General features: G+C 36.8%; 2 protein-coding genes across 2 annotated transcripts in view; one reads left to right on the top strand and one right to left on the bottom strand.

The window, feature by feature from the left end:
• Nucleotides 1–4143: 4143 nt before the first annotated feature.
• On the bottom strand, nt 4144–9572 carry LOC138859025 (neuromodulin-like). Its single transcript, XM_070113164.1, has 2 exons — nt 6655–9572; nt 4144–6596 (listed from the first exon to the last, which is right to left on the bottom strand). Exon 1 carries the CDS (start codon nt 8000–8002, stop codon nt 7052–7054), a length of 951 nt encoding a protein of 316 aa, XP_069969265.1. The 5' UTR covers nt 8003–9572; the 3' UTR covers nt 4144–6596; nt 6655–7051.
• A 3399-nt stretch (nt 9573–12971) lies between these two features.
• cwo (transcription factor cwo) overlaps nt 12972–21466 on the top strand; it is a 36206-nt gene continuing 27711 nt past the window's right edge. Inside the window, exon 1 of the mRNA XM_036370368.2 lies at nt 12972–15162. Within this exon, the coding sequence (XP_036226261.1) occupies nt 15104–15162 (59 nt within the window). The 5' untranslated portion in view covers nt 12972–15103. The remainder of the gene's footprint in view (nt 15163–21466) is intronic.

The following is a 21466-nucleotide window of genomic DNA, read 5'->3' on the forward strand; positions in this document are numbered from 1 at the left end:
AGGTACTGAATATGTGGACCCCAGTGCCTATAGTTGACTTTTTACAGAAAATATCGGTCAATGTATAAGATATATAATTGAAATTCATATAATAATATTCTCGATAATGGTATGTTTTTGTGTCAAAAATGGGTTGAATCGGATCAATACTTCCTATAGCCCTCATATACCTAATATAAAGATTTTTGAATTTCCGGGTGACTTTATACCGCGTATATCGCGCAGTATGTGAGTTATCTCAATGAAAATGAGGAGCGTGTTTTGCTCATAACAGAGTACCTTTATGTGTCTAAAATGGATGAAATCGGATGAAAAGTTTACCTAGCCCCCATGTAACTAATATCAGGACTTTCGAACATTCGTCTGACTTTACTCCATATGATTAGCATCACTAATGCACACAAGTATGTGAGGTGCCTTAATGAAACAGTGGGAGGATTTTATTAGTCTGTGCCATGTTAATGGTATGTGGTATTGGCAAAAATTGATATAATCGGGTTAATACTACCCTCAACTTCCATATACTACCTATAATGCTTTTCGTTATTCTAACCAGTTTTATGCCGAATATGTCGGTCAGTGAGTATTAATATTTTTTTTATATATAAAATTGCTTCAAAATATGTTCTCGAGTATAGCTGAGCAATGTCAAAATTAATATCTTTCTCTATCCCCAATATATATATGATTTCTGTCTTTCCACCTGACTTTAAACCGTTCCGGTTGATCAAAATGTGATATTTTAACGAAATTAAGTGGATAAGATTTCGTAAAAATTATGTGGTTTGACGCTGAATTAGAATGAAATTAGTATATACCTTGGTATAAACCTCACACCTTCATATAATGAACGATTCTCTGTAAGACGTTTAAGCTTATAATATAATTGTTATCCACTTTGGTAGAGTTAATATATATACAATGAAATAAACTAATAATTTCTAAAATACTAGAAGACTCCGACCACGCCTTGCTGTAGCTATGGTATAATTAAATTATATTGAGTAAACTGTTATTATCCAAAATTAGTTTCGGCATTTTTTGCTGTCTATATAGCTCGATTACCGAGCCAGTTATGATTTAAGTAATCATTGCGTCTGGGAAAATACAGCCAATTAATTATATTTGGCATTTCGTATTTGGTTGCAGTTAGTAAATGCTCAAAAATGTCATAAACATTAAAAAAAATTTAATATTTCGATCGCCACTAAACTTTACAGGATCACTTGCTAGGCTATCTTGAAGATCGGCCAAAAATTTCATTTCAATCGGTCTATCCGTTTCGGAGTTTATAATATATTAAAATACTCCTGTATATTATTAAATATTTTATTATATCATCAATACTTAGGAAGCGTTTCTCTTATACTCATAAATCCACTAAGACCTCATAAGTCAAAAAAGTTTCAGGTGACGAGTTACGTCAATATAAAATATTCAATAAAAACCTTCTCCATGAAAAAATACATATACCTACCAATTTTCATAATAATCGGTCAAATAGTTTCTGAGTCTATCGATTTCATAATATACACGTTCTTCTTTATATATATAGATAAATACAACTAAATATAATATTATGTATTAATATGTTATTGAATATCTAAGTAATGTATAGGTATACAAAAGTACGTAAGATGTGTGTATAAAAATATACCATAACAAACTATTATACTCTGTAGCAACATGTTGCGGGAGTATAAAAATATCAGTAAAATGTGTTTTTAGTTTCAGTTACACTAGATTTCTTGACCAGCAATATGCTTTTTTCAAACAAATTCAAATTTCAATGTATTAATTATATAGTGTTTAAACTATTATTATACATACTTGTACATATGTGCTAACATTTACACTAGTATATTCAACCAAAGTACCTATACACCGAACAGGAAAGGGGTCATAGCAAGGATTCAATTACAGTGAAAGAGAGCAGCACCTAGGATTCAACTTTTCACCTCCGGACGGACCGAATTATATAAGTATTATCTACTTGTATAAATATTTTATACAATAAGCCATTTATTATTAATTAATTATGCCTAGATTAAGTAAAAAAGTCGTCTTCAGAATCGAAGACGTATGAGAGTTCTTCGTGCAAACTCTTTATATAGAGATAGTGAGCAGTCACAAAATACTGTAAGTCACGCTAATCGTAGGTTAGATTATGATGTACGTCTTTCCGAGCAAATAATCAATACAAATCAACATAGAACCAGGCGGGAAAATCTCGAGGTACGGTCTTTTGAACAAAATTTAAATACTGTTCAACATAGGGCAAGACGTCAAAATCCCCAAATCCGCTCTGAAGAGCAAAGCAGAAATACTCGGGGACATAGATTTCGGCGCGAAAATCTCGAGGTACGTTATGATGAGCAAAGTAGGAACACTAAGGATCATAGAGAACTTCGCGCAAGAAATCGTGAGTATAGGACTTTAGAGCGCATTCGTGATTAAATGCAAAGGGAACATGCAAGAAGAAATCCTGAAATAAGGAGAGAGGAGCGTGATAGAGAAACACAACGTCAACAGCTTAGTAGGAGTGGTATGAGGGAAGAAATTTTGAATCAGAGACGTCTTAGACAAGGTGAAGTTCGCCTTCGTAGAGATAACCCACTCAATAGGCAAATTGAAAACCAAAGGCAGTCCAAACGAATCCGAGAGAAAATAATGTTATAGAAACTGATAATAGTGGCAATTTAACAGATTTCAAAAACATTTATTTCCAAAATACAAATTAGGGCCCTACTGAAATATGTATTTGCTGCGGCGGATTATAGTTTTCACACCAAGCTCGCAAATTAAATTTCGAAACTATTGCGCAAGGTCACCCGAATGCTGCATCCGCCTTCTTTTTAATGCAAAAATTTCCTTCAGAAGATGGAAAATGCAATTTTTGTGCTATTTGCAAAAATGCGATTGTTAAAAAGAACGTTCCAAAAATATGTTTAGCTAACGGTCTAGACTTTCCTGAAATACCGGATTGTTGGAAAGGTTTAACCCCAATTGAAGAACGTCTCATAATGCCTAGATTGCCTTTTACGAGAATCCGTCCGTTAGGATATCAAAGTCAGAGTTTGCTCAATGGTGCTGTTGTTAATATACCAATTTCTGTTAACAACATTGGGACATCTCTACCAAGGTCCTTTGATGAGGCTTATATTATATAAATTCACTTAAGAAGGCGTTTGGAATTAAATCATGATTACATGATCGATACCATACGCTCCGTAAAGATTATGGAAGCTTTGCAGTTCTTAGTGAATACCCCTCTGTATCGTGAGCACAATACACATATTAATGAAAACTGGATTTCAGAATTTAATAACCAAGAAGAAGTTCCGTTGGATGCATCTGCAGAGGATTCCCGATTGTTTCAATCTTTTCATGCGGCACAAACTTCTCATGATAATCCCTCAGGTAATAATATTCCCACGGGTCTTTTACCTTCAGAGCTAAATCCAGGCGGTCAAGAAAATCTTTTGGACAATATTCCTGTAGAAAACTTAGACTATAACGTTTAGTTTTAGCGGACAATGACCAATTGACAAAATTCAAGATAAAAATTCAGAAGAGTTGTCATTTGGAACAATAAACGTTGGGCAGAAGCGTACATGCTCTGAAATATATAGTAAGATAATACGTTCTGAAATTCGCCGTTTTGACAGAAGAGCGTGTACCATTCCAAAGTTGTTCTATGATTACAAAAAATTAGAACTGCTACAAATGAAGAATAGTACATCCATTTGCCTTAGAAAGTTTTCGGGTCGCAACCGAGTTAGGGCCCAAAATCTATTAAACAACAAATCTATTGGTTACAAGGTTTTGAAAGTCGTTAGATCCTCACCTCATCGCTATGATTTGACAATTTCGGCTTCCAACCTTCTTTATCACTTTATCGGCTGCAGAATCTCAGTGGGACAACAGTTTTGTCGTTTTGCTATACCATATCCACCAATGCCTTCAACGCAAATACTGTTACCTCTTACAGAAACAAGTCAAAACTCAGAAAGACACAAGGAAAACTTTTTCAAAATTCAAAACGTTTTAAGTTCAAATATGACTACAGAAGACATTTCTAATTTAAACGATGTTTCTGTTAGGTATAGTTGACAGGACTGAAAGAGCAAACCAAATACTATGTACATAATTTACTTTCTTATGTATTACACCTCTTACTCTTTACCATTGTTATTTTTACATACTAAGTACAGTTTTTGTTAGGTAGGTAGGTAGGTAAAGTGGCTGTCATTCGACACACTTAGGCCTTTAGGAGGCCCATTGGGATACCACTGGATCCCCTCACTCTTTTGGCTCCTCTCTGAACCACCCCGTACTTCTGATGAACTTCATCAGTGAGACAAGTTTTATCTGTGCAACCTCCGAGACGTCGTCAAGAAACCCACGACCGATGGTTGCGATTCTTTTCCTATATAGTGCTGCGCAATCGCATAGAAGATGTGTAATGGTCTCCTCCTCTTCTACTTCCTGACAGCTTCTACAATAGTCGTTATATGGCGCGCCAAGTCTACTTGCATGTCTGCTTATTAGACAGTGGCCTGTTAGTACTCCTACGAGAGTTCTTATATCATTCCTCTTGAATTTTAACAGTCGGCATGTTCGGCTCATATTCCATTCTTGCCACGTTTGCCCTCACTCGGCTATATTAATGACATGTTTGTCGATTAGGTATCTACACGTGTCCACCTTACCAGGATCTAGTTGTAGGGTGGTGCCTGTTCTGGCTAGTTCATCTGCTACGCAGTTACCAGGGATGTCACTGTGTCCTGGAACCCATTGCAGATTTACAGTGAAATAGGATAACAGATCCGCTAGAAGATCATGGCAATCCTTCACTGTCTTCGACGAAATTCTATGAGACATCAGAGATTTCAAAGCCGCTTGGCTGTCTGTATATATAAATACACTTCTTGTTGTGATTACGCTTTTTGTTAGTACAAGAAGGCTTTCTTTAATTGCAGTGACCTCTGCTTGGAAGACACTACAGTGGTCTGGTAACCGGAAGGCGATTTTGGTATCTAGTTTAGCCGAGAAGACACCGCCGCCTACTCGGTTATCCAGTTTGGAACCATCCGTATAGAAGCTAATCCCTTCTTCCTTGTCCACTACATCCCTTTCCCACTCCTCTCTGGAGGGAAAGGCAATATTGAGGACCGGATTTAGGTTCAGCTCCCCCGGATTGCGAAAATCCGTAGTTATGGGAAGAAACGGGAACTTCCTAAGTATCCTAGAATGCCCCTTGTTGCAGGCGACTAATAGGGAGGCTTCCCTTATTCTCAGAGCTAACTTCGCTGCCATTTGCTTGCAATATAAGTCTGTTGGCAGCAAGTGTAAAATTATGTTGAGTGCCTGGCTTGGCGTAGTTCTGAGAGCTCCACTGATGCAAATACTAGCTGCTCTTTGTATACTTTCCATGCTTCTAATCGCATATTTCTTTTCTGTAATTGGCCACCATACTACTATCCCAGCGTTGAAACAAATGACCTGCCCAAGAGCATCTGTTCAATTAATTTCCGGAGAGGCTCAGATATGCCCAGACCTTTAAGTGCGCTCAATATGGCCTTCGGCTGGATGTTGTTAAAGGCACCTTCTATGTCTAGGAAGGCTACGAGGGTGTATTCTTTTATTTCCAGAGATTTTTCAATCTCTGCTACCACCGAGCTTAATGCCGTTTCTGTGGATCTACCCTTCGAGTACGCATGCTGCGAAACTGCCATTTTTTTGGGTTTAGTATGTCTTTTATATGTATTTCTATTAGTCTTTCCAGCGTTTTTAAAAGAAATTATGAAAGACTAATTGGTCTAAAATCCTTTGGATTAATATGTGAGCTTTTGCCCGCCTTTGGGATATATATCACCTTAACTTCCCTCCATGTCGAGGAGTTCAATTTCAGCGCCCCTTTAAACATGGTTGTTATCCAATTTATTGTGTAGCTCAGGGATTGCTGTAACTGGGCCGGGAATAAACCGTCTGGTCCCGGCGTTTTATAAGGCTTGAAGCTGCCTATTGCCCAATAAACATTGTCATCTGACACTATGTCTAGCGGAGGGGTCTCTGAGCTTACTTCACTCTCCATTATATGCTCCCCTGTGAGGTTCTCGGAACTGTCTGGGAAGTGAGTGTCCATTAGTAGGCCCAGAGTCGCTTTACTGGATTCTGTCCAGCTGTGATCTGGCTTCTGAAGGTATCCGATGCTATGTTTCGACTGTGTCATTATCTTTCTCAGTCGGGACACTTCTGCCGTATCTTCGATGTCACTACAAAAAGATTTCCACGAATTTCTTTTTGCTTTTCTTACCTCCTTTTTGTATGCCCGAAGGTGGTTGTGATAGTTATCCCACTCTATATCTTCTTGGGATAGTTTGGCAAAATTAATTATATATTATAGATTATGGTGCGCATTGGAGTCGCACCCAAGTATGATCGAACACTTGGATGCTTCGGCGTCTCGTACCAGCTCCTTGAACAGCTGCGATGGTACTGCTACCTCGTCGTACGGCATGTAGCATGATGCGAGCCGGTATTTCCTTTTGCTCGTCTCCCAGCTTACCACCGTAGTGTCGTTACCACTGTAACTGTGTAATAAAAAGACATTAAGCTTTTTGTTAGCCAATATACATGTCCTAGGCTTACCTACACAACCATTCGCGTATAGATTGTAACCTGGTGTCCTCAGACCGCAAATACGCCCTCCGTTAACCCATGGCTCCTGAATGAGGACAAAGTCAGGCCGTTCTTCTGCCATGCGGTTAACTAGGGCTAGAGACGCTAGTTTGCTGTGGTGTAAATTAATTTGGAGAAGACGCATTAGTTATGGTCTTCTCTGCATCATCATGAGAGTCGCCTTAAAGCTCACTCTCAGTGTAGAGTTTAGAGAGTCTGTCCGCAAGTTCAGACCCCGAAGTACACTCACCTTGATCCGTGATCTCTGCGTCACTCGAGGACTCCACTGGATCTTCCTCGACTTCACACTCCGATTCCGATGCCAAGTTTTCTCCTGAATCGGCGTCTGATTTGTAGGTCATGACCTTTACTTTTGTGAATCCGTAGTTGATCTCTCCGCCACTAATTTGGCTCCGGGGTAGACCTCTCCCACCTTAGCTATTGCTGCTTTATATAGCTGGACCGATCTCTCGTCGTCACACGCCATCATCTTTATCTGCCCTTGATACCATCCGGCATCCGCACATGACGGGGGTGGACCTGGATTGCTTAGTAGCACTTTTAAAGCCACATTCGTCAGTGCGGCTTGCACCCATTTCCATTGGGCTCTGGGGATTTTTCCTTCGGGGTCACCCTCATCCAGTACTCCAATGACAATGCGGTTTCGGGCCACATCAGCAAAAGATCTTACGGGCGTCACGCCCTTAGTTTTCGGTCTCTTAGCTGACGGCTTAGCCTCTTCAGCGGACCTTTGTCTTTTTGTTGCCACTACCGGCACTTCTAGCTTGAAGTTAGGTAGGACAGCTCTCGCGCAATCAATGGATTCTCGGAACTCCTTTGTGAGCTCCTCAATGGTTGGCGGTTGCAGCTCCACCCTCTTCAACAGGTATGCAGCGCGTCGCCTCTCTGCATACTTTGCCTTTGCCGGGTCATCAATCCTGAAGGAAGGCCACTCTCTGGCTGACCCACTGCTGGCAGCTTCGCTTTTAGCATCTCCCACCTTCTCCTGCTTAGCTGCCAAGCCTTGGCTACAGGGGTTGGTATGGGCTGCCTCCAGCGTTGCTGTTTTTGTGGCGCCAGCCTTGGCCACTGCCCCCTTAGTATTCGCCTTTGCTGCAGGATCAAGCTTCGCTCCTGTCCTCGCTTTGGCTGTTGTCGAGCTCGTGCCAAACGCTGCTCTTCTCTGGGAGCAACTCGCTCCCACCGGTCTTTTTGAAGGAGGTCCGGACTCCTTTTTGTTTTTGTTTTTATCATTATTAATGTTTTGGCTCATATTTTGGACCCACGAGTGTAGGGGAAAGTATGTCCGCTTGCGCATAGCCCCCGCTACGCAAGTAAGGCGGAGGACGCCAGGTATCCGTAAGCTCCGTGCGAGACTGGGCTATTTAAGGGCCCCCAGCCAGGTTGATCTTCGGCACGGGTCGCATGACACCTTGGTCCAGCCCTTTACCTCCTTACAGTTTTTGTTAACTTCAATAAAACGTTTGGTCGAACGGACGTCTTTGAATTAAATTTGTCTTTGTTAGAAAGGTTATAAGCTCAGACCCATCACGTGTTTCGCTATAGTCGTTTCAGCCAAAAAATCGGTCGATATGATTAATATCGTGTATTTTTTTGTAATTGTTTTATTGAAAATAAAAATGAGCGGATCGGTTTTAAATATTGAAAAATTAAATGGTTAAAATTATGAGAGGTGGGCTATGCAATTGAAAAGCCTCTTAATTACCATGGATTATTGGGAAACAGTCATGTTACCTGTACCAGAGGATACATCTGCAGAAGTTAAGATTAAGTGGCTGGCAAATGATCAAAAAGCGCTAGCAACTATTAAGTTGTGAAACCGTTGGAACTGATTCATGTGAAAAATTGTGTACATGCTGCAGAGGCATGGATAATGTTAAAAGAAATATAGTGCAAAAACACCATCAAGAAAAGAAAATTTATTTAAGTCTGTTTCGATTTCAAATTAAAAGTGACATCGCGGAAAGTCTGAAAGAAATGGACATTGCTGTTCCAGAGGATCCGCTATATGTTGTGTTGTTGTGCAGCTTGCCAGACGATTTTAAGAGCTTTGTTGTTGCGTGATGATTTACCTTCATTAGGTCAACTGAAGGTCAAAATATTGGAAGAGGATCTGCGTCGTAGAAGTCGGGTAGACAGTAGTGGATCCGAAAAAGTGTTTGTAGCAAAAACAGCAAAAAAGAGAAGCGAGAACGCTGGAAGGTCAAACTACAGAGGTGACAGCGGCAACAACTTCAGCAGCAGTACGAGCGGTAATTACAACGGCAGAAACAATGCAATTCGAAAGAGAAACATTCAATGCTATGCATGTGGGCGGCGCGGTCATGTAAGGTCAGAATGCAACAGTAGATCTGCACAAGCAAAAGTAATGAGTGCACTTGGAATAAAATTTAGCACAAACAAAAACGTATGGATTTTAGACAGATGTGCTTCTTCTCACTTGTGTTGCAATAGGGAATTATTTAATAAATTAGAAAAGAGCACAAAATCCATACTATTGTCATCAGGTGAAAGTGTAAACGCTCAAGGCGTAGGTGATGTATTTCTACAATCGGGAAACACATAGATCACTCTGTGTAATTTACTTTTTGAGCCAGACTTACATTCTAATATTTTGTCGGTCAGCAAAATATTAGTTATGGACATTGTGTGACATTTGGTAAAAATACAGCGCGTGTGGTAGATAGCTACGGTAAAGATTGTTTTGAAGAAAAAAGGCAAGAGCATGTATTAACAGCAATTCAACTTAAAAAAAATAAACGTTGGCACTCGCGATTTGGTCATTTAAACTTTTATGATTTCGCAACATTATCAAAACTAAATATTGTGAGCGATATGAAACTAAATTTTACGAATGAAATTTCTTGTGTTATTTGTGCGGAGTGTAAAATAAAGGTTAATCAATTCAAAACTAATCAAACTATTTACACAAAAAATTGCTTACAACTTATTCATTCCAAATTTGTGGACCGATGCGTATATCGTCCCAGAGCGGTTCAAGGTACATTTCTACCTATTTCTTAAAAAATAAGTCAGAAGCGCTGCGTGCTTTTAAAGATTTTGTAACGCGGTCAGAAATGGGAGCGAATATTTGGCGTATTTCAAAGTTTTTTAAAAGAAAAAGGTATCAATCATCAACTTACAACCAGTTATACGCCACAGCAAAGTAAAAGAAAAATCCGAATACTGGTTCAATAAAAACCCTAGTGTTTTTCACTCGAAAGATTTTGCGTTCGATGTCGTGTATTTAGACAAAAAACCGGGTAAACCTAAATTTCTTCCAAAGGGTAAAAAATGTTCTTGAGACGAGTGAACACTCACAAGAGTCGTTAAGTCAACTACTTGTGCACGTGATCCTAAAACTGTGGCAGAAGCAATGTCAGATGGCTGTTCTCAGTTATGGAAAGACGAGATTAAGTTGGAAAATTATTCTTTAACAAAAAACAAAACGTGGTAGTTGGTAAATATGAATTGAAGAATATTATTGGGAGCAAGTGGGTGTTCAATACAAAATGGCGCGCTGATGGAACTGTGGAGAAACACAATGCGCGTTTAGTTGGAAATTTCGAGAGACTCTCCATGCGGAAATATTCAGCTTCACTAATCTCCATTGTATAAATCTACAAGTAGCCAATCCTAAGATTTTCACTAATACACACGCAAAAATATCCCACTTGGTACGGGTTGCCTCGAAAATTCTACTACTAAAATCACACTTGGTACGGGTTGCCAACCAATATTTTGCTACTAAAGTCACACTTTGTATGGGTTGCCAACTAATATTCTACTACTAAAACGTTCAAATGGCAGGAATCTGCTATAGTGTGTTGCCGTGTTGTGTTTTAAAATTAATAACTTTAAGAATGTTTTTATTTCATATTTAAATATTTTAAGGTTTTTTAATTCCTAAAGATTAAATTTAAATAGTATTATTTAAATTATTATTTATTGTATTGAAATATTATTAAATGTTTCCGATTTTATCTTTTTTAACTTACATGTTTATGTTTTTGTGAGTGAAAATCCTTTGTCTGTTGAATATTTAAATTCTTAGTTTACCGGTTTAGTCCTGGGGAAACGAACACCCAAAAAAGATCGGTAACGCGCCTATATTGAAACCTCAGAAGTGGTGAGGAAAAGCAATGGGAAAACTTTCGTTTAGCATCCCACGATTTCAGGGTTAAGAGGGGTATGGTTGGATAGAGGAGATTCTCCAGATCACGAGTATATACAATTATTGCCGCCGGAAACTTATAGTTTTCGAGATATTTCCATTTTAAATGCAAATTGTTAAACTGCAACCTTTTATTTAAAACTCTGTGTCAAAAAAGGGCATATTCGATCAGGTGATCACGGCTGTTTCACACACATAGGAAAACAGCTGATTCTTTGGCTACTTGTAGACTTATACAATGCTAATCTCATTTTACAGAGGAGCTATTAAAAGAATGGGGTATTTTCGATTGTAAATCGTCATCACCACCGTTGCCATTTGGAACAGTCTTAAAAACAGAGATAAGGAGATGCCCAACTCGTCTCTCACTGGAAATGAGAGCGCAATTGATAAACGTCAAAACCTACTTCCTCCCTGCTATTCCTGCTTAAAAAAGTGCGAAAGTAAAAACTGCAGTGAAGTTCAGTTCACTGCAGTTTTCGACACAATCCAAGGAAGTTGCATTTTTAAGGAGTCTATTACAGGAAATTGGCTTTCTTTCATTCGTAAATTCTGCTACTAAATTTTTCTCAGACAACCAAGGTGCGCAATTTGCAGTGAAAAATCCAATGTTCCACAAAAGGAGCAAACATATGGTATAAGTTCCACTACGTATGAGAGAAATACTACCGCAGAGAAATTGACATTTAATATATCTCGACTGCAAAAAATTTAGCTGATATTTTTACAAAATCTCTTCCAGAAGAGAAACATAAACGTTTTTGTAAACTGCTTAACATAAGGTTCTGTTAAATACCTATGTAATTAAAGTTTGTTATTCTCATACGTAATTAATAATGTGGATTCGAATGTTAAATGAATATTATTCTGTTTTTTGAAGATGATTTGGTTTGAGTCGGAGTATGTTAGTTAGAAGTTGACATCACTGAAAGAGCAAACCAAATACCAGGTATTTGTACATAATTTACCTTCTTATGTATTACACCTTTCACTCTTTACCATTGTTATTTTTTCATACTAAGTACAGTTTTTGTTCACTTGGTATCGAACGGACGTTAAATGTTCAAACAGTTTCTTTGTTATAGTTTTTTTTTTTTTTTTTAAATAATATTTTATTACGTTATATGATTTTTAAAAATTTTATAATATGGATACCCGTGTTTAGGCGTGATATAGACTCACTGGGGTCCGAGCACTTAAAAAAATATCGAAATGCAATCGTTAAGTTGTTGGAATTAGAAATATAAAAAAGTGCATAACTATTAAATTTGGACTTCTATTAAACAACCCAGTAATCGAACTCAAGAATGAATTATAGGTAGACGATTTATTGAGAAGTCCGTTACATTACTACCATCGATAGTTTTGCAGCTCATATGCAAATGTGATAGTTTGAAGATTGGTTATGTACTCAAAGAATTGATTTTTACACGGCAGCACTCTAATTAGAACTGTGATTGCTGCACAATCCGGCAGCCCATATATAGTGAATTGTTAACAAAACTTCGCTACTCGAACATTCTGGCACCTACGAATTTCGTTATTTAGTTGGTTCTAGGAGTTTGTCATCGATTCTGACATGTTCTGACATTCATGTTCGCCACAGTATGCTAATAATTTTTTATGCCTTTACCATAGGCCTTCCTGCTTGTAGAACGAATGAATTAAATAACATACACAATAATAATACAATATATGAAAACTGAAATTTACTTTAGTGCTTAAAAATTTATTTTCGGTGTCAGTTTATCTTTAATATATGCAACATACTATACACAACTGGAAACGAATTTATCCTCTCGACATTTTGTACGTATGTACTCATATTAACAGAGATCTATACCAGACATTGTATAAACCTAGATTCTATCCTATCAGTTTTTTTTTTGGGCACAATTGATAAAACTACCCGAAACTCATGCGGGCGTTATTTACGCGTAAAGCGATTCCAATTATTTCTCGTTTTCTGCCGTATTCGGAATGAGCATGGACTGATACATGTAGGAATTTATAGACTGTCGTGTACACCCAAATTTCCTTCTAGTTACAAATGGCAAATAAACCAAAAATCACTTTTCACTTTCCCCTACAGAGGATAAACATATACATACGTACATATGTGTAAATATACTTATAGTCGTCTTACGTAGTATTTTGCTGTTGGTGTAGTCATATTCATTGCTGTCAATTCGTTTTGTCGCGTTCGTTGCTAAAATTGTGTACCGTGTTGTGTCTCGTGTTAATTTTAGAAATTCCGTCCAATTCATTTGAATTCAGACTGTGGTGGCACACGGGAGAGCGTTAAATGAGAGCGCGATATGTAATAACTGCATCGCAAGTGGAAAAAAGTAGAATCAAAGTAGCCAAGCCTAGTTCAACTAAATTTTTGCTATAAAATATCGAAAAAATTAATTTGTGGAAGTGAATTTAGAATCCAAATAAAACAGCAGAGTAAAGAAATTATAGTTTCCACATTCCATAGCGTGGCAAGTGGTTGTTAGTAAAAAAGTATATATGTATATGCAAATACTGAGCAACTGGTGTAATTCCAATTGGAAAATATACAAGAAACAAATACGACAAATAGATAGATAGAGAGAGAGAGAGAAAAAGTGAAGTGAAAAAGTCAAACTGGACACAAATAAAAAGTACAAAGCCATTGAATATAAAAAGATAAAACGAAAATTTCGACAGTGTACGAATACGCAAACGTGACAAATTGTGAAACGTGTATATGTATGTATATAGAAAAAAGCTTTCCACTGAGGAAACGACGGAGAGCAAGTCTTGCTGTCTCAAATATCTTAAAAAAATCACGTTTTCGACAGTATTTTTCACGTTTTATTTTTGAAAATTAAAATTTGTGTACGCATAGCGACTATTTGACGATTCAAGGTTTTCGTACGAAGTAAAGTTGAAAGAGGGAACGAATAGCTTAAAACAAAATATATATATGTAAATATGTATATATATAATATATAATATATAATATACAATAAGTTAACTTGTTGAAAAGCAAGACAAATATTTCGGGTGGTGTCGTTCAGTCGCTGTGACTATAGCAGTTAAAGTTTTCAAGCCATTGTTGCCACTCTTATATTACTTGATTGGAAATTTTCAAATAAAAATCGTCGAATAAAGTAGCCAATGAAAGAAGGAAGAAAATAAAAAACTATCGCCTCGTTGTGGAAAAGATCAATTTGTATAGTGGCTTTATACAAAAATGGCAGTAAAACAAAAGTATTAGAAAGATTACCACGTTACTGATTAAGAAATCTACCTACACAAATAAATCTGAAGAGCTGTGCATGCACGATTTTTACCAGAAACGTTGGTATTAGTGAGTGTATTCAGAGATAAGAAATTATAAAAATACGTTTGTTATCTGAAGAGTCTTATCAGTTGGGTACAGCTTTTAACGCTCACAATTATATTTTAAACAAATTGATTGCTTTCCTTGCAAAGTTGTAAAACATCTGATTCTTCATACTTTAATACAAAATTAGCCGAAATGATCTAAACTAAAAAAATGTGTATTGAAGAAAAAAGACCGAAATTAAAGTAATTAATTTGGACATACTTAAGTGCCTATAGCTGTAGAAATTACTTTTGGATATTCTAACGAACCAAAAAAAAAAAAGTCATTCACATTTGGATTTGTAAAAAAGTCCTTGGATTTCGAGTTGAGTGAAATGGAAAAATTGTAGTAAAAGTTGACATTGTGATAACATTGTACCTGCTCCAGGATTTGTGACTTTTCTCTACTTCGCGCTTAATCCAACATATTAACGTTAAAACTTTTTACAAAATCGTTCAGTATAAAAAAGTGGAATTCCCTTACTTTATAATCTATAAACTTAAAAATATATGTTGGTTCTAATGTTCGCAAACAAAACGTTATAATAATTGAAAAGTTTTAAAAACAAAACATAATATCTAAGTGAAGTTTTATTAAAACTAATCCCGTCAAAGTCTTAAAGGGTACCAATTATTGTTACCACAACTAATACAAAGGGAAATTGGTGAGCCAAGGGTTTAGTTTTATAAACATTCAGTACCCCAAGCATTTGTAGAAGGAACTGCCGGTCAACAGTTTCAATTATCAAGAACACCATATTGGCCGTTTCATCTACTGCAACTGTCGACTCCAGTCAGCTAAAAACGATTGTCACCATTCCACCTCAACTGCAACCAACTCGCAGCAACAAAATTAAGTACGAAATTATGGAATCGTACTGGAGCGAAACCAATGGACACGCTCCACATTCGGTTAAGTATGAAAGGTAGGTATGAACAAGTATTACAATTTACTCTTTTAGAAATCGTACCGTTGCATTAAGTTTAAATTGTATTTTAAGTAGCTAATATTCAGAACATAAATGTAAACAAAATATATAATGCTAATATATATTTTAATTATTGAAATAAACAGTAATTCTACATATATATTTATGTGTATCTAATTTAACATGTATTTAGGGATTTAGTAATTTAGTGATACAAATATTGTAAACGTAAAGTTAGAAGGGACAGTTTAAAATTTAAGCCTTCAGGACCTAAAATAATATTATTTCGTACTTGTTGATATCTGAATGAATGTTATGTACAATCACCACTTTAAATGATTTTATAGGCACAGACTTAATATTGACACGTTTGTATATGTATAAATAATATTTATAAAAGTTGATTATGGATTATATTTTATTTTTTTATTAACTTCAAGGAAAATTCAAAGAATAACACATACAGCACCAACGTCATTATATAGTCCATAGTTGGTGGTATCAAAAGTTTTGAGCAATATTAAAACTAGAACTACCGACGATTGACGTATACCTACTTCTACCGGAGGGTCAAAATGACTTGTTTCTTAAATTACTAAGAGACATACTATAAGAAAAGACAGCAATTTATACGTTTTGATATATTTTGTAATTTTATGAACAAAACTTGAATATAATCGGAACAATAATAGTAATATAATACGGTTAGTTCTTTGTAGTCAATTGCAAGTTCTTCGGATAACTGGAATAAAATGTCTTTTCTTGAAATATTTTCCCCTGTTGTTTCTTTATATAATATCCAGGCATTTATTCCGGCAAGATCTAAAATATTGTAAAACAGTTGTAATGGCCATCTTCGGGATCCAGCTTTCACAGTATATTTCCGAGCCATTTGATCCGTAACATCTACGCCAAATTTGGTATTGTTCTAAAATGTAATCGTTTCAGGTAAACGTTTGCCATCTTTTTCAATTTTTACTGACTTATGTTTTGAACTGAGCACTAATACTTTTTTTTTTTATTGGGTTTACTCTTATATATGGTCAGAGTAAATTTTTCTGTTTTTAAAGTACTGTCGAGAAACAAGACATGTTATCCTTTTCCTAAGTAGGGAAATGCATTTTGGTTGGGAATAACTGCTCATCAATTGTAATGGCAGCACCTGGTTTATAACACATTTGACTATTTTCAATAAATTTATTCCATACCTCTGAAACTAATGCAAAATTATTCTTATGCAATCTTTGGCTACTTTCATTTTTCTTATAGAACCGAATTAGCCGAAGAATTTCGGTGAATTTATTTCTGCTCATTGTCTTAGAGAAAAATTTCGGATCCAATTTTTCGGACCATAAATATGGAAGTTTTAAATTTTTTGCTTCGTATGCATCACGAGCATATAAAATTCCTATATTCCACTTTCACTTTCAGAATTAGGAAAAATTTGGACTATTTTACTTTTTTTACGCAAACGTCGAAGTATTTCATCGTCACTGTCAGTATTGGATGACTCGCTTGGACTTTCGTTGTTTGATGGAAGGTATTAATTTTCATTTTCAACTAGATCACTTTTATCATACTCTGTATCGGAACAATTTTCTTCCAAATTATTTATTTCTTTCAATAATTTACTGCTTCGTGAAATTTTTCTCATTGTTTCGAAGAAATTCTATGGGTTCAAATATTTCTGCAGCTTGCGTAACGATATACTTCTAAAACTTTACAAATATTTTCCGATATAGTTAGGATGAGGTTACAGCGAATATAGTTGTACTGAGAGTTGTGTTTCAATGTTTCTGATAGACGACTGAGTCGTATATGGCAGCGTTTCTGATCGACTGAGGCTAAGCGCACATTCATCGATAATAAAATTATAAACTTTCGATTTTCTAGAGGTATTATGACAAAATAACTGTTTCTATGTGTATCTTTTAGGCTACGTGCCACAAATAGTTTCCACGATACATCAGAACAGCACCGAAAACCTTGTTCCGTGGGGGGTAAAAATGACTCATCTCGGTATATGTAGTTATACTGCATATAATTTTACAACAAAATAATAAAAAAAAGAAAACTGTTTTACAAAATTAATTATTTGTATGTTTTAGAAAACGTCGTACAAAATTTTTAGAAACAAAATGTACCTGAAATGAGTTATAATTATAAGAAATGTCAAACAAGTAATTTTGACCTCCCTTGGTAGTTCTAGTGTTAAGTACAAAAATTTCAAAATTTGTTTCAATGTTGTTTAAAGAATTCAATAATTGTATATGCTAAACATGCTAATATGTTAAAATTTAGACGTTGTAAACGACAAGTCGGGTTTACGTAACCGAAGCCGTCTCAGATTTTTATCCGGCTGAGGACTGTCAACTCGACAGTAGTTCTCAAAATTACTTTAGGGATGTGTTCTGCCGCTCCAACAACAAAAAAACTTTGTCATGTCGCCGTTAATAACATGTAAATACGCTGGGAAAACGTGGGAATAAGTAAGACACATGTACATACCAACGAGTAGTTAATGAAACTAAACGCACGACATTGCAAACGTGATCTGCGTTACGCGAACGCCAGTGCTTCGTAAATGTTCTTGTTATGGTCGTGCGTTCACATTTTTATAAGTCGTATATAGCGGGAAAGGTACCTGACATGTTAGCCAACACAAAAACGAGGCAGCGACGTTTGGCAGCTAATAAACGGCGATTGAACAACATCAACACAACACAAAAGCCCCAGTAGATACAAAAGTATGCGCATCAATAACATTATCATTGGCATTATTACTGACGACAACATCAATTAAGAGTTTAACAATAATTTGTATAATTAATACTTTCAACTAATATTACAGGGTGTGTGTTTATGTATAAACTGCTTAGGTATTGAACTACTTTAATCAGCGGTGGTAACCAACTTTAGTATAGACACAAATATAAATGTAGTGTTTGCGTTACGCGACTCATGAATTCCTTTAAATACGTGTGTATAATACTATAATTTTTTTCCGTCTATAATTGTAAATAAGTATATACAATACGCACCCTACAAGAAACTGCCCTACAAGAACAGTGACATTCATCTGACCGGTATAATGACAGTCACAGCTGAATAAATTTTGTCAGCGCGCAGAACAAGTTTCTATCATTTTCTTAAGAGCTTTGTGCAAAAACTGATGTAAACAAACGTAGGTGTGTAAGTTTGCATCTCTCTTTAACCTATGGGTATTCGGAATTGATTCACTATATATCAATACTGCTCGCTCTCATGCCTTTTTCTGAGTCATTGCTGACTATAAATCTATCAAAGCTGAAAACTGTCAATTGACAATCATCAACATTGACAGTCATTTTACTATTCATTTGACTGACAAAAGTTTTTCAACTGTGACTGTCATATTACCGATAAGATGACTGTCACTGTTCTTGTAGGGTATGTGCATATGTGTTCGGGTATATACGATATGTACATAAATTGATTGGTTGAGTGGGTATCTATCGTCTGATTTTAATTTAGAATTCAGGCAACACTCGAATTCGATATGAGTGGGCGGAAAGGTGCTTTGTCTAATTGCAGGCTATACATATATGCTTTGTGTAGAATTTTTTTTAAATATTTAATATTATATGCACCTGTTTATGCAAATGTGTGAGCATATTAACTTGTTCATATAAAAATTAAAGTATAGAGAATAGAACCGCCATGCTTATATAGCAGACATCCATTTAGTTTTGTTTGCCTGTTGATTTTGAGATAGTTGTTTATGGATTGCACACGTGTGTCCTTTAGAAGGTCATAGTTGAAACAATATCAAAACAAAAAGAGGCAATCGTCTACAAAATGAAGATTTGTTTAGAATACTTATATACATATATGTACGTACATAGATATTTAAGTATAAAAATTTAGATATGTACGTATTTGTCGGCTGCTTCGACTTTTAGTCACGGTTTGGTCGGTGATGAAATATGAACATGTATATGTATGTAGCATCTAATTAATTTTAAGTATTCAAATATGTATATTTATTATTTATCAATTTTATTTGTTTTTAATATAGTCAAAGAGTTTAAGGCTTCCTTTATTGAATTAAGGAGTTATTTTTGTAGATACAAGACGCCTTAATGTAATAACATATGCATTTATGGATGTACCGACATATGAAATTAAAAGTATTTGCATGCTTGTGCAATGGGTTTTTTCATTATTAACTTTACGAGGGATAATGATATCAATTCGAAATTTAAAATTATCTGTAGACTTAATTATATTTTTAATCCAATTATTTTTTTTTATAAAAATTTTTTTTTTTTTAAATAACAAGTGTATTTACTGAACCACTTTCCACACACCACAACGAAACCATTCGCCATTGCTTATGAAATACAATAAAAATTCCGTAAAAAAGAGAGAAGTCATACCCAAGCAAAGAGCATGTGATATTCATAAAGCAATAATGCCAGCCATCACAAATTTACTTACACTTATCCATTTATATCGTAAGTTGTATACCATATGTATTTATATTATATATTATATAAATATTTACGTAAATTCGGCTGCTTAGTGCCCGTTCACACGTGGAATCTTTCCTCGTCCAAACCGGTTTTTTTGGTGGCAAGGCGACTATGTGGAAGGACGAAGGGACATACGACATATCACGCCACTCCCTCACCCCTAAATACCCGCGAAAAATTAACTGCAACGGGCTCCAGCGTAAGATCGAGGAGATTGCATTATTGAATCGATAGCTGCGGTCAAAGAAACCAAGTTAAACAGCCGCTCAGATATTCTAAGTTGTGCAGTTTTCAACGTTATACGTAAGGATCGCGATCGAGATAATGGTGGAAGCCTAGACTTCATACTGCACAACACTGTGCAATATCATCTTATCGATGGCGCATCCACCGAAGGGAGACTACCCTTGAATGTCAGCTATCCGGTCAGGCGATGTTGAGCTCGAAATATTTAGTATACAATATATATTCCTCCCGTTACATGTTATGCAACAGGATATCACCCGAGCATAGGTGTGCTACTTCGTGGTGAAATCCGTTTGGTACTTGGCGACTTTAACGCGCACCACGATCTTTGGCACTCCTGCCTGTTAAACGATCGTAAGGCGCCATCCCCCTCCTGGCGGAACAGACAGATGATTCAAAATTCTGCACAATGAATGACGAAGCTCTCACCAGAATTATGAGGACCTGTAATAGCTCGCCTGATATAACCATCGCTATCGGTGGTCTGATAAATAGCATAACCTGGCGACCTACGCTAACCCTCGCATAAGACCTTTTGCCCATAATTATCTCGATCGAGAAACCTCTCAACTTTATTTTTGTGGGCAACCGTACCTTCGTTAACTTAAACAAAGCTAACTGGGTCGGAATCACAGAATTTACCGAGAGTACCTTCATCGTTGACGAACGTCAATTCTGCAATGAGATCGCTGCTGCTAACGATCGCTTCATCCCAGCTGGAAGAATCACAGAACTCCGTCCCAATTTCGCAGCCGAAGCAGCTGTTTTAGCTAACAAGTAACGCCTCCTCTGGTGTGAGTAAGCTTTGGACTTCTGTCACGGCATTGTCAAATCCAAAGAGAAAAGACGTTCGAAAAAGTGCACGAGCTATTGTGGCCAGCCCTTGTGAAAAGTCGGAAGAGTGGTCCCACTACTGAAACCTGGGAAAAAATGGGAGTATTATCGTCCGATAACTCTCCTTTCCTCAGACACTCCAGGTCTTGCTACTCCCAACCCTCACTCACGTGAGGCTAGCAGACCACCAGCATGGTTTCCGCAAAGTGCACAGCACCACCCCAGCACTTAGCGTCATAAACGCCCAGGTAGTTCATGACATAAACCAAAAGCCACCCTGTGAGAGAACGATCCTCTTAGGTGGACTTGTCAAAAGCTTTTGACACAGTCAACCACGCAACGCTACTTGACTGCATTGTACAATCCACGCTTCGTCCAGGGTTGAAGAGGTAGACTATAAACTCCCTGAGCGGTCGGCAAGCATCCGTACTGTTTCGAGGTCAAAACTCCAAACTAAGAAGAATTGAACAGGGAGTTCCGCAGGGTAGTGTCCTCTCCCCGTTACTGTCTAATTTCTACATTCAACTCACTTGGTCCGGACCCGTCGAAACAGCTCGTTTCCTGGGTCTACCGTTAAGTGATTTCGATGACAGTTAACTTTTTACTTTTCCTCCAAGAAAGGACCCTGACAATCTTTACAACAACAACAACAACAGCAAATGGACTGTGCTGCTCGTGCTCGGGTGGCACGCTTTGTGTTCGCTGCT

The sequence above is a fragment of the Bactrocera oleae genome, chromosome 2 (assembly GCF_042242935.1).
Source record: "Bactrocera oleae isolate idBacOlea1 chromosome 2, idBacOlea1, whole genome shotgun sequence".
Classification (NCBI taxonomy): domain Eukaryota; kingdom Metazoa; phylum Arthropoda; class Insecta; order Diptera; family Tephritidae; genus Bactrocera; species Bactrocera oleae.

What these genes read in the sequence shown, in the direction of transcription:
- LOC138859025 (XM_070113164.1), bottom strand. Translation starts at nt 8,002, where the DNA reads ATGCGCAAGCGGACATACTTTCCCCTACACTCGTGGGTCCAAAATATG.